Source organism: Hyperoodon ampullatus (genome assembly GCF_949752795.1).
Source record: "Hyperoodon ampullatus genome assembly, chromosome: 14".
Classification (NCBI taxonomy): Eukaryota; Metazoa; Chordata; class Mammalia; order Artiodactyla; family Ziphiidae; genus Hyperoodon; species Hyperoodon ampullatus.
The window spans coordinates 78,555,760-78,570,356 of NC_136927.1; the positions used below are offsets into that span (position 1 = coordinate 78,555,760).

Consider the following 14,597-nt stretch of genomic DNA (forward strand, 5'->3'; position numbering starts at 1 on the left):
CAGAGGCAGCTATGGGGTAGAAAGGGAAACAGAGAGACTAGAGGTTGAGCAGGGCTGGAGTACTGGAATTCCAGCCCACCAGAGAGGAGTGACCTCCCCACGAAGCATCCCAAAAGACTAGGCCTTAAGAGTAAGGTCATGCCTTAGAGTAAGGGCTACTTTAGACCTGCCCTAACATGGTCTAAAACCTAGCCTCAACTAGATCCACAAAAGAAGGAATTTGATGGCTAACCCCATGAACCTGAAGGGCATGGGGAATACCTTGGGCTTTCCACAGGTCTACCTTAACAAAGGGTTAAAATCAAGCCTATAAAAGTTCAATGTGATCAGCCAGTAACTGAACTACCTTTAGAGGAAGATAACAAAATCAAGAGTCTCTACAATGTCCAGTACACATCATCATCACAATGTCAGTATACAGTCAACAATTACTAGACATGCAAAGAAATAGTAAAATGTGACTTGTGGTAAATGAAAAGCAGCAATGAATGGAAACAAAATCCCCAAAAGGCTGTCACGTTAGATTTAGAAAAAGCAACTGCCAGGATTTATAAGTTCCTAATATTATCATTAAAGTCCTTAACCAGGTATATACACTCAAAGCTACCTGTGAAGATTTTAGGGTTAGGGGTTTGTATGTTTGTTTTTTGTCTGACCTGTACTTGTGTCATGTAGTTTCAAGGGATGCTCAAGAATCTGCATTTTTAACAACTACTCTAAAGGGTTTTGATGCACCATCAGATTCTTATCATAGAATACTTTTACTTTAAGGCAAATTTAAAAGAGTTAAATTAATTTAAATGTATTAAAGGGCTGGTTAATTGAGTTGGTTGGTGGGCACCAGTCAGCAGTTCCTGGTTAGCCAGACTATACAATCAAGAATATTTCAACTCACTATTTTGGAGGAAAAAAACAGTTCTCTACTTATTTTGAAAAAAAAATCTGAGGTTAAATCAAAAGCCACAGACATAAAAGATAATGATTGGGCTTCCCTGGTGGCGCAGTGATTGAGAGTCTGCCTGCCGATGCTGGGGACACAGGTTCGTGCCCCGGTCCGGGAAGATCCCACATGCCACAGAGCAGCTGGGCCCGTGAGCCATGGCTGCTGAGCCTGCGCGTCCGGAGCCTGTGCTCCGCAATGGGAGAGGTCACAACAGTGAGAGGCCCGCGTACCGCAAAAAAAAAAAAAAAAAAAAAGATAATGATTAAGGAAAAACCAGGAGGAAATGCTCAGAGTATAATGTAAAGTGAAAAAAAATCAAAGTACAAACTACTATAACATCAAGTATACAAATGTACAGTGATAGACATTGCCATGTTTATGAATAGAAAAAAAGGCAACAGGAAATATATCAAAATGCTAATAATAGTTATTTTAGGTATTTGACTCTGTGTAGTTTTAACTTTTCCCCACTTTTCAATATATTGATTTTCCTCAATGGACTCTCATCTGAAATTTAAACACAAAATAATGGCTTCAGAAACCTTCAATACAGAAACCTCTGCAAAACTCTAGTGGTCTCTCAATCAGAAGAGAAGAAAGAAGAAGCTTGAGCATGAATATCACTTCTATCCTTATCCAGCTCAGTAAGACTTTTGTCTATGGCTTCTGAGTAGCTGGATTAGCTTCTGATTCTCAGTCTCAAATTTCCCATCCCTCAGAGGAATAAGAGGCTAAGACACATACCTCAACCTAATAAGCACCAAGCAGTAACTCAGCAGAAGTAAATCATCCAGTGATAAATGAGGACGCAAAAGGAAGAGAACTCAAGGCCATACCTGAACCACAGGGTGGCCGCCGGTCGGAGCTTTGACAGCCCCTCGGCTGCCTTCTGTCTCGTAGTGAGCTCGGTGATGTGGCTTGGGCTGCACCTCGATCCTCAGCTCATAGGAGCCTGACTGGTGGGAGAGTGGCCACTCAAGTGGTGGGAGGGATGCAGTCACTGGGATGCTGAAGGAGGAAACAGAATCAGTCATGTGTACAATAAATCATATCCTGTCAACCTGTACAATAAACATAAATGGTCCCTTTTCTGAAAATCATGTCCAATGGGCATATGATAATGTTGGCTGTTGGGAGGCACACATTTCTCAGACATGATAGGTAGGGCTCTTCACAAGGTAGAGATCTTTTTCATTCTCTTTCTTTGTTTTCTCTTCCATCTTGATGAAGACAGAATGACTGACATCTCAGTTTATGAAGCTAACTTCATATGATTGTTCCAGCATGTTCTGAACCACTGTAACTTCTTTTCCTCTGGAAATTTTGAAGAATATCACCTCTCACCTCTAAAGAACATCCCTTATCCAGGATGTTTGTCTTTTCCAAAGGAGTAAGTGTGGAAGAAGGAACACTGAAATAGAAATCAGGGGCCCCACTGTGTCACTAACTTGCCATGTAACATTAGGTATGCAACTTCATCTTTCTTATCCTCAGTATCCTGTAACCACAAATGGACTAGATGACATCTGAGAGTTTTTCTAGCTCTTATGTCTTTTCTAGCTCATCATGTCTGATGTCTCAATTAAAAGTAAATTTAGGGAGAGGCCATTCCCAGTCACAATCATTACTTCTTGGGTCAAGTGTAGAACATCTAACCACAGAGAGGTGTCTGGTTTTGGTATGGATGAGCCAAACCACTCAGACTTCCTACAATTAAATGAGGAGTAAAGGTCAAGAGCATGACTGGAATTACACACCCAAGTTCAAGTCCCAGCTCCACCTCTAACTACCTGTGTGACTTAGCGCAAATGCCTCTATCTCCCTAGGCCTTAGTCTCCTTCAACTGCGAAATGGGGATACTGAGATCATATAAAGAGCTGAAGCACAATAACTGCTCAATAAATATTAGCTATAATTATTTTTTCATGTAATATAGTATATATTTCAAATAAATAGTTACTTCCTGTAGACGATCTGACTACAGTATTAATGGTATTGGATATGTATGCTTTGGCATCTGAATTTGTAAAATCTTTGAGGGCATAACATTAAGTTTCATTTTATTATACAGTCTCAACCCTACCCAGCACACACATCAGGTACTTGATATGAGGTTAGTATTAGGTCATTGAAGAGGTGAATGAAGTCTTGACAGTCTATCTAGACCATTCACTCAGAGCCCAAGAGAACCTAAAGACATTTTCCCAAGATCACAGAGCAAGACACAGCCAAGGCTCCAACTTAAGTCTCTTGACTCCCGGTCCAGTGCTCCTTCCACATCTCTACACTGTCTCTTATCTTATTAATTTATTTAAAATAGGCCCAAGAAAATACCTCATTGATGGAATGAGTCTAGAGCAATGCCTACATTTGCTAGGTCATCAGTGAATATTCAGTGGGTGGGCGGACAAATGAATGGAAGGATAAATGGATGAATGAACAAGCAGTTTTATTTCAAAGAAGACCCGTATGTTCAAAGTAGCTTTGAAGTTGCAAATGCATGGATTTGTGTCACTATGTCCTGATTTTTCACATGCAGGAGAATACATTAATCTAATCAGGACAGTCTTTCCTGCTAAGCCCAAAACTGCTAGAAGCTAACATTATCAACTGGACTTAATTAAACATTTGCAGTGAGGCCAATTCTATCCCTTCTCTCTTACAGCAATTCCAAGGGGAGAGTGGAGGCGGGCAGCAGCCCCACAAACTCCGTCAGTGCCAGAGCCGAACCTGAACATACAATCCAACTTACAATTCCACCCTCACTATGCAAGCAAATCTCCAGCCCTTCTTTATAACCACACTGCCTCCTGAAGCCCCTTTAACTCTGAAGTCTCAGGTGTCTAAAGTGCCTTTATTTCTGCCTTAGTTACAGTTCCAAGATGCCTCCAAGCTTCTGTCTACATCCAAGGTGCCATATGTGTTAAATACTTTTATTCTCATGTATGCAAGTTAAAATTTTCTAAAGTTAGCAAAATAGGCTCATTAAAAAATCACTCCACCCCTGTATGAATCAAAACATTTAGTGAGTAGAAGATTCAATGGAATATCCCTAAGTATCAACTTCTAATTTTGTTTGGTTCTGAAATAGGTGTTTGACAACCGAAATATAATCTTAAGACTCAGACCATTGGAGCCAGTCTGACATCCTGCATTTGAATTCCAGCCCCCTGCTGAGTTATCCACACTCCCTGAGATAAATATCATCGTGAGACTTCTTTGAATGCCCTAGGTTCTCAATCGAGTAGAAAATTCTTGCAAATATCTCACTGGCTGGCACAGATTGGCACTTGCTAGGGACTAAAGGACTCTAACTCATCAGAACCTCTCAGATCAAGCCACATAATGGAGAGGGAAGGATTTTATATACAATAAAGTCTCAGATAAATGCCTCACAATCGTATTTTATATTAATGTTCCTCCTCACTCCCAAATAAGTCATGTTTTGGAGACTGATCAAGGAGTTGACCAGAAATAACAAGGAGTCAGGAATCTCGAATTCTGATTTCCAGCTTGGTCATGAACTAGCTGGGTGCTGATGGGCATATCACTTCACCTCTCTGAGCCCCAGTTTCTCAACCTGCACCAGGCGTTGATCTTGATCAGCATTCCTAAGGCTCCAGGAAACTTTAGTCTCAGAACTCCGTGATCAGATGGCCTTTGAAATCACCGCACATGCTGTCCACAGCGGGGAGCGGCCCCTACACAAAGGTATCTATTAAACTCTATTAAACCCAGAAACTCCTTTCCTTAAGGGACTGACTGACCTATGATGGCACTAGTGTTCTCAGAACCCGCTTTGGAGGAAACATCAGACCAGAAGCTCCATTCAGTCCATTTCGGTGGGGGCTGGGGGCAGGTGGGCGTGGGGAAGCCAGGCCCAGTGGACAGGGCCCTAGGCTACTCTCAACCCCACATCAATCAAAACGGCTCTACATTACCTATTTTGGCATTCAACATTTTATTTGAAAAGAAGAGGCTTCCATCTGCTGAAAGCAAATAACACTTTGAAAACCACTGGGATAATGGGAATAGCATAAAGCTTAGATCCTTCACCTAATAAAACAGATAAAATAATCTCTGCTCCTAATCTGTGTACCTCATTTTCCTTATTATCAAAATGAAGATAAATATATAACCAAACCAGGTTTATGTGAGAATAACATGAAATAATCCAGAGAGAGTACTTAGAAGTGTGCCTGGCACACAGCTAGCATCCTGAAATGTTGGTGATTATTACTGTCACTATCATCACTCTAACAGCTATTGGGGACTCAATCTCCTAGCACACGGCTCATCAGTGAGGAAGCAACAAAGTGCTTCCTCTATAAGGATAAGATTCCCCGATAACAATAACAGCTGTCTCTTTCACGAGCTCTTTCCTATGTAGGTTCTACGCTAAGAGTCTGATATATATTATCTCACCTAATCCTTAAAAAAACAAACAAAAAAACCATGCGGTAGGTACTATTATTATCCTCATCTCACAGGAAATGAACCAAGGCCCAGAAAGGTGCTCAGTAAGAATGAAGGTCCTGATTGATAAGCAATGTCTGCCCTGGGCACGGCATCAAAAAGGTGCTCAATGAGAAAGAGGGCCCTGCATGATTAGTGATGTCTGTTATGGGCACAGCAGGATGGCAGCAGCAGACATGCACATGATCACACAGCCAGTGAGTGGCAGAGCCAGGACTCGGATCCATCCCTGGAGACCCCAAGCCTACATGCTGCTATTCATGCATCTCTTCAGCTTGCCAAGATTTTAAGCTCCTTGAGGATTATGGCTCCCACATTTTTTGAAGGCCTCCATATCACTGATTGCAATACTGAGGCACATAGCAGATGCCAACAAACATCAATTCCTCTTCTAATAAGATAGCAAATTCCACGTGTTCAGGCTTGCTTTGAGCTTACTAGAACGTCAGCTCCACGAAGGCAGAATTTTGTTTCCCATTTTGTTCACACTGTCTCCCCAACATCTGTAACAGTGCCTGGCACATAGTAGGTGTTTGAGAAATACTTGTTAAATAAGCAAATGCATGAATGAGCTCAGTGTCATATGAGCAATCACATGCATCCTATGACTGCATCCTCCTAACAACCACCCAGTAAGTCAGGGACACTTACACCCATTTAACAGATGGGAAAACTGCAGCTCAGAGTTTTGTTTTGTTTTGTTTTCCCAGAGAATTTAACTTCCTTTTCAAGGTCTGGCAGCCAGTAAATGGAGAGCCAGGATTTAAGACCAGTCTAGCCAACTCTGAATCCCATGCTCATAACCAGAAAACCTTCTCTTAAAACTGGACCATGGACTAAATCGTTTTCAAAGTCTGACTCACCTGCAGATGGGAATGGCGGGCACCAGCTGCTTGGGCCAAGTTGGTGGCACCAGCAAGATGGACTCGGGGGCCGAGCTCCTCCTCTCCTCCTGCTCGCAGGGCCCCAGGAACTCCACGGCTGGGTAGATGTGGCGGGGCAGGCCAGCCTTGGACGGGGCGGTGGACACCGGCGACGGGTCGGGGCTGGTCTTCCACATCTTGGGGGGGATCCCACAGGGCGAGTCGGCAGCGAGGCTGTTCAGGGCATCCATGAGGACGGCAGAGCCAGCCGCGGGGGCGTACCCGGCAGGGGCGCCGTCGTCCCGGGGCTGCGGCGAGGGGCTCCGCGAGCGCTGGGGTGAGGCTCCGGGCAGCGGGGCAACCAAGGCCCCAGCGCACGAATGCCTCCGCTTGGTACCAGGCGACGAGGAGCGGGAGGCCGGACGGGGCACGGGCGAGTGGCGGCCCAGGCAGCTGTCCTCAGCGAGGCCGGTTCGAGGTGACATTATTGGCGAGGTTCTGGGGGAATAATGAGCAGGGATGTTTTGAAACTGGGGACACAGGTCGTCGGGCCCGCCGTTATTGGGCGAGACGCAGGGCGAGGTGTAGGGGGAGAAGGTGTCGGAAATGAAGCTGGCAGAGGAGCCGCTGCTAGCGGGGCTCAAGCAAAGCGGCTCGCGGTAGCCCTCGAAGCCGGGCACAGGCAGCGTGAACCTCGGGCTGGCGGCCACCCCCGGCAGGGGCGGCTGCTCGACCAGGCCAGTGTCTCTCACGCGGAAGGGCCCCCCTGCCTGCATCAGTTCGTGGGATGGAGTGATCTCGATCCGAGGGCTCAGGCCCGAGGCCCCCGCTGGCTTGGCAGGGCACAGAAAGTTCTGGGGCCCTACCCTATCCGGCTCTCCCAACCGGCGGGGGGGCTCGCCAGAGAGACTGGCTAGGGGGCTGTATGGCTTGAGGCCATAGTCCAGGACATCATCGGGGTATGCGAGTCCGGAGGGTGGGCTGACGACCTTATGTGCATTCGGTTCTTCTGGAAAGAGAAGGGGGGAGGGAGGGGTCTTTTTAAGCCTCTAAAACACAACTCCGGATGCAGAGCAATCACAGATTGGGTTTTGTTTTTTTGTTTTTTTGTTTTTTTAATCCCCACCACACCAAACCCCAGAGCTAGAAACTCCTTCCCTCACAGAAGGAAAGTGAGGCCACTTCATCCCAGATTCCTTGAACGGAGAGATCAAAGCGGAAGGATTTTAGTGCAGGTGCACGAGCACGGCTGGTCCAAGCCATGCAGCAGCAGCAGCCAGAGACCTGGATGGCTGGCTGGGCTAACGGCTTCCAAACTTTTGTTTCAGTGCAGCCCTTGAAAGAAATGTGATTTTATTTCACGATTCAGTTCACACCACCATGTTCACTGGCACCCGAAACAAAAGCTTCCCAAAACAATACTTACCCTGCTACATATGATGCACTCTTATCTATCCTCCGGTCTGGGGTTAGTTTGTTTAAATTCTGGTCACAACTCATTAAACAGATTTCCTGTCCCACCAGTGGGTCATGACCCAGTTTGAAAAACACTGACCTAGGCCCATCTGCTCTTTCTACCTGTATGATACAGCTACAAGATGCAGGGGGAGGCCACAGCAGCTCTGGAGACCATGAAGCTCTGGGTTCAAATCCCAAATGTTTATGCCCACATGTTAAAAAGTGACTTAATTTACAACCAGGACTCCTGAGCCATAGCTCATCTTGTGCCATTTTACAGATGAGGAAACTGAGGTCCAGGGAGGGGAAGAGATTCACCCAAATACAGAATGAACAGGATTAGAGATCCCCCAGAAAAGCTACTTGGCCCCCAAAAGACAGAGCCATAGCTATAGAGCCTCCCAAACTAGTAAAATCAGTGGATACAGAATGATCTAATTTTGTTCTTTAATCGCGGCCACCTAGCTCAGGCTTCTGCTGCCACCTCGAAAGAACCCGTGGCTGTAGAGTGAGATTAGTGAGGGAACTAGCTATTTGTTCCCACCATCCCACACCCCGCCCCTCCTGCAAGCTCCCCAACTCAACAGAGGCCCCTCCACCCTCTCTGTCGTTACTTGGGTCAGCCTCGACTCTTCTCTCATGACCTTACATCCAATCCATCAGCAAAGCCTGACCGCTCTATTAAAATGTGAACCAAATTCATGTGTCACCACCTCCCGCCACCTTCTTCCAATTGGACTGTTGCCGTCACCTCCTCCCTGGTCTCCCCATTTCTACACTCACCCTCTATGGTCTGTTCTCCATGCAGCCGTCTACTGAAATGTCCACTGTAAAGTGAAACCCACTTTAAAGGCTTCCCTAGATGTCCCCAGGACAGTCCTTAACACACTTGTCCCCTAGCCCTGGCCTGTCTCACGACTCCCACTCTCCCCACTTTTCCCCAAGCTGACTCAGCACCAGCCCTGCTGACATCCTCACGATTCTTCAAGCAGCTCCTGCTGTGGAGCTCCCTCTCCCTAGAAACTCTCTCCCCAAGATCTTCACCTGGCTGCTTCCCTTAATTCCTTCACATGCCTGCTCAGTCAGCAGCTCCTTAGGCCCATCAAAAGGATCATCTCCATCCCCACCCCTGTGTCATTCTCCACCCCATTTCCCTGCCATCTTTTCTCCACTGACACCTGTTAGCAGCTCACAACACATCAGATATTATCTGTTTAGAGAATCACATGCTGCTAGATCAGAGGCAGGCAAACTACAGCCCCTGGACCAAAGCTGGCCCACAGATTGCGTGTGTAAGTACAGTTTTATTGGAACAAAGCCGCTCCTATTTGTTTACACATAGCCTGTGGCTGGCCTTTGCACTATAACAGCAGAGGTGGTTGGTGCACACAGGTGATCCTCCACTTCCTCGGTGCCCTTTCTGGGCCATCCTGGAGTAAGTGCTATCTGGTTTAGCTGAGTTGATCTCATAGGGTTCAGGTGGTGCCCCACCCCAGGTGAGAGCCCAGAAATGGCTTTCCATAGCTCCTAGGATCAAGATAAACAACCTCAACTAGGTCAGCCCGGTTGAGCCTCTGCCTGCCCCTCTAGCCTTGCCTCTCTCTCCCCTCTCCTCTCTCCCCAGACTCCAGCCAAACTAGCTGTCATTCTCAGAAAATGCCAAGTTCCTTTCTGCCTCAGGACCTTTGCACTTGCTGTTCCCTCTGCTCCACAACTCCTCCCCCACCCAGCCCTCTTCGTAACTAAAACCGCTCCTTTGCTGAAGCTTGGCTAAAGTGTCATGTGCTCTCAGAAGCCCTTCTGACCTTCTTTTTTTTTTTTTTTTTTTTTTTTTTTTGTGGTACGCGGGCCTCTCACTGCTGTGGCCTCTCCCGTTGCGGGGCACAGGCTCCGGACGCGCAGGCTCAGCGGCCATGGCTCACGGGCCTAGCCGCTCCACGACATGTGGGATCTTCCCGGACCGGGGCACGAACCCGTGTCCCCTGCATCGGCAGGCAGACTCTCAACCACTGCGCCACCAGGGAAGCCCCCTTCTGACCTTCTTGACGAGATCAGACCCCACTCACACCTCCCTGATCTGCTCCACTGCACTTCTCACAATTCTAATTCAGTAATTCTGTAGTTACGTGTTTATCATCTGCCTCTCCCCCAACTCCCAGCCCCACCTCCACCAATCAATCAATTCCATGAGGACTCTCTCACCACCACCACCACCACCACCACCACTGTATTCCTAACGACTGGACAGGACCTGCCACAAAGCAGGCCCTCCAAAAATATTTGTCGGTCTGCTGAATAAAGCATGAAATATTTAAACTACTCCTCAAAGATGCTAACATCCAAAACAAATGGTAGAAAGACATAACCTTAAGAGAGGGTGATTTGGTAATATCTATCTAAATTCCAAACGCACGTATACTTGGAATCAAGCAATGTCACTTTTAGAAATTTATCCAGCACATGTGCAAAATCAGGTATGCATAAGTTTAGTCAGTCCAGCCCTGTTTATAATCCCCACAGACTGGAAGCAACCTACTGTCCATCAGCTGGGGATGGGTTAAATTCTGTCATTCACATAGTGAGATACAATACAGTTACAAAAAGGGTTGAAAAGGTTCTTTATACATTGACATAGAACGATCACAAGATACTGTTAAAGATGCACACAGTATGCATAGGATAGAAACAGAGGGTGAGTATGTACACACACACACATACACACACACAATGCTTATGGGTACACAGGCTTTCCCTGGAAGTTACAGGTAACAGTGATTTCCTCCAGGGAGAAGAGCTAAGTAATTAGGGGCAGAGGCAGAAAGGAGACTCTGATTTCTGCACTACATTGAGAATAGAAAGATAATTTCCAAAAGGCACATGTTTTTATTTTATTTATTTTAAAGGGGGGGGACATAACATGATATATAGCAATGACACCTGGTTTAGGAAGCAGGAAATTGCGTTCTAGTCCTACTCTGCCACTAACTAGTTGTGTGACCTTGGAAAAGTCCCCCACCCACTCTAGGTCTCAACCTCCTCATTTGTAACCGGACGGCGTTAAACCAGATCAGTCTCCTTGGCTGCTTCTGGCTCTGACGTCCTTTCATTTTTCTAACTAGAGTCTGTAGGGTCTAGGGTTCTTGTAAAGCTGCAGTTCAATATAAACTTGTACTTGTGCCTGCACACACACACACACACACACACACAGCCTTCCTGGCAGGTAACAGAGCATAGATTTTTAATCTAGGAAGAGATCCAGGTCAAATCCATGTCCAACAACATTCTGATAATCCATTGCCCTGTGAACCAGCAAAACAAAACACAGAAAGCCTCTTAGCAAAAATTCCGGCCTTATCAGAAAAACTGCATTACATCTTATCAGAAACACCCCCTCGGGGCTGATGTGAAAGTCACAGAAACTTTTTGCCATAAAAACACACATCACTCACACTCCGGGGCAGCAATGAAAAAGAGAAAGGCCAGTTTGCTGAGCAAAAGCATTTAAAGCATTTACATTGGTTTTAATTAATCCAAGCAGCAGAGTTTCTTTTTTCTTCTCTCCCCAAGATTTTGAAAGTTTACCCACAAGCAAGTAATATGGAGGTAATTTATAATCATTTAATTCTCATTCCCCTGGGTATTTGACAGTAATTCTCACAGACAAAAGGCTCATGATTAAAATATTTCTTTAAGTAGCTAGGATTCTTCACTATTTCTCCGTAAACAACTGCCACCCTTGCAGATAACTCCCTCACTGTGCCCACACAGCACTGGGCCAAGTTCGTCTCATCTCAGAAGCACCAGATTCTCTCAGAAGGGTTTCCAAAAAGCTTGCTTCTCTTACCACTCGCATGATCTTTGCTATATTCATGTACCACCAGTGAATATTATTCACTTAATATTTCTATTTAAATTCGTTCGCATATTACTTTCTTTTTTTTTTTTTTTTTTTTACGGAAACTTTACACCCATACCACAAATGGAAAATCAGTGTCACCTCCATAAATAGAAGGTAGGGTAAAACTACAATCAACATAAAAGTTACTAAATTCAAGCGAGACACTGTTGCTAGCCAAAGGCTCTGAGCCTGAGGCCCACTTTTCTTCCTCCTTGATGCTCTTTATTTAAATAAGGTATCATTTATACATACAGATTTTGAGTGCAGAGTTCAGTGAGTTTTGCCAGATGCTCTATACCCTTGTCACTAGCACAATCATGACGCAGGACATTTCCACGACCCCAGAAAGTCTGCCTTTTTTAAAGCTGGCACTGGAGGGAGGAAACAGCAAGTATCAGAAAGAAAGGCGTTAAAGACACAGTAGCACCTGATGGAGGCCTCACTCCTGACTCAAGAGAAGGCGCCCTGCCAAGGGGATGACCCGCGTATGCAATGTACTCGTTGGGGCGGCCCGTGAAACCATCCCACTTGCCATGCGAGGTACCCAGCCCACACTCGAGGCATCAGGATTCCGAAAGAGGCAGAAGGTGGAGGCAGAGATGAGGGATTCAGAGGTGGCTGCTCTCAGTCCCCTGTGCCTCCATCCTTTGCACATGCTGTTCCCCATGCCCAGAACACCCTTCCATACCTCCTGTCCTCACTTTTCTTAGCAAGCCACTATTTGTCCATCAAGATTTCACTTGGGCCACCTCTTCCTAAAAGCTCTCCCTAGGCTGGATCTGACACTACAGACTCTGTAGTGTTGCCAGAACCTGAAGAGTCGTGTAGTGAAGTCTATCAAGTATAGATTCACTTGTCTGTCTCCCTACTAGACAGTGAGCTTTTTGAAGGCAGATAAAGGCCGATAATAATAACAACAACAGCAGCAGCAGCAGCTAACATGTGCTGAGAATTTATATGCCAGGCAGGCTCTGTTGTAAACACATTACATGTAGTAAATTACTTAATTCTCACAACCTGTGAGATGGGCACTGTTTACTCCCCTTTTATAGATGGGTTAACTGAGGCACAAAGAGATGAATTAACTTGCCCGAGGTCTCACAGCTTGAACCCAGCAGACCTGAGACCAGGGGTTCTCAACCTCAGAACTACAGACATCGGGGGCTACAGACTTCTTTGCTGTGAGGCTGCAGGATGTTCAGGAGCATCCCTGGCCTCCACCCACTAGATGCCAGTAGCGTCCCCTCCTCTCTCTCAGTTGTAACAACCAGAAGCATCTCCAAGCATTGCCAAATTTCTCCTGCGAGGCAGAATCCCCCGCAGCTGGGAACCACTGCTCTAGGCCCTACAGTTCCAGGCCCTGCACGCAGCTGAGGCCCAAAAGAATGTTGGGAGCATCCATCCACGAGTCAAACCTGAACTGATTCAGAAATGAGACATCTGCTCCCCGTCAGCCCTAGCAGGTAAATCATTTCTACAGCAGACATCTGAAAGTCGAATTATCATCACCCTTCCTTCCATCAGGTTCCCAGGTGCTCACCCCAACATCTAGGCCCCATGAATATTTGGGGAGATCTCTGGCTACTCCCCAAAACCGCAAGACAAGATTGCTGGGGAGGCCAGTCCAGCCCCGCCCTAGCAAGGCGTCTGCACTGAGGTCCGGGTCTCGGTCCATACACAGTGCTAGGGGCCCCCCAGCTCCATGGCTTCACCCCTCTCCCCCACCCCCCGTCCGGCTGTGTGACCTGGGGGACCTCTGAGTCCTCGTGTATAACACAGTTGCTGAGGTTGGTGACAATACCCACCTGATGTTTCACCTTATCCACATGAAGCCCAAAACACACAAAATAAACACTCAGTAAATGGGACCTTCCAGTAGAGTCATATTATCATTATGGAAGGAACGGTCTTCTAAGTGAAAATGCTCCCCTCGTTCTGCTTTCATTGCCTTATTTTACAACGTGAAAGTGTGACACACACACACTGGCCCCCAAGTGCCTTCAAAAGCATTAAAAAAGAAAAAGGGAAGACATTTTTATAAACATAAAATGGACTGGTCAGCACTTTGGGAATTCTCTTTTTCTGCTAGCCTTCAGAAGATATGTAGAGTAGGTAAAGAATGCCTGAACACCCCCTCCACTCCATGCTTTGTACTCCCTCTTCTGGGGTACCTGGGAGCTGATCAACTAAATCTTACTAAAATGTTAGTGACACAGTGAGCTAGTTGCAGTAACAAAAATGATTCTCGCTAACACATCTCTACCATATACTTTATACCAAGAACCACTATGTATGCATTTAGCATATACTAACGTTTGTCTTACAAAAGGCCTACGAAGCAGGTGATAGAGTTTCCTCATTTTATAAATGGGAAACGTGAGGCTCAGAGAGGGTGATTAACTTGGCCAAGGTCACACAGCTTTTAAGCGGCAGAGCCAGATTCAGTCTCAGGCAGCCCACCCAGCTCCTCCACCCGCATAACACATGAAAGGGGATATTTCCTGGATGGTGATACCTTAATTCCAACACATAGAAATGAGGTGTCCCCAGAATGGGAACTGCTCTGGAGCCCCATCATGAGGTAGGCTGCCCTAGACAACTAAAGACACGGATTCCTTTCTTCTGGAATAGTCACAATCCCTCCAGTTGCCCCAGGAGTGAGTCAACGATTATTTAAAAATCCCACTCAGGCCACAAGGAGCTCTCTGCCAGTGCCTGCCCTCTTGGAGCCTCTGGCGGGCCTGTTGCTCACCCTTAAGGACACACGGCCAAGTCTGAGACAGCCGCCAGCGCCAACTCACCAGGCAACAGATCGCTTTTGAAAAAAGGAACGGCAAGAGAACATCTTCTCCGCCTAGAACTACAGGCGGGTGGAATTTTCAGGAAGCAGAATAGAATGACCAAAATAGAAACCCAGCTAAGGAACCTACATGAGGCATCTGTCCTTTGGGGAAGGGGG

General features: G+C 46.3%; 1 protein-coding gene across 4 annotated transcripts in view; it reads right to left on the reverse strand.

Annotated features, from left to right (window-relative positions):
- Nucleotides 1-14,597, reverse strand: part of NFATC2 (nuclear factor of activated T cells 2) — a gene marked incomplete at both ends in the record, with an annotated part of 155,212 nt that overhangs the window by 114,828 nt on the left and 25,787 nt on the right. For all 4 annotated transcript variants that reach the window (XM_079719838.1, XM_079719836.1, XM_079719839.1 and 1 more), the window contains 2 exons: nucleotides 1,780-1,951; nucleotides 6,283-7,291. In XM_079719838.1, coding sequence (XP_079575964.1) covers nucleotides 1,780-1,951; nucleotides 6,283-7,291 — 1,181 coding nt within the window. The remainder of the gene's footprint in view (nucleotides 1-1,779; nucleotides 1,952-6,282; nucleotides 7,292-14,597) is intronic.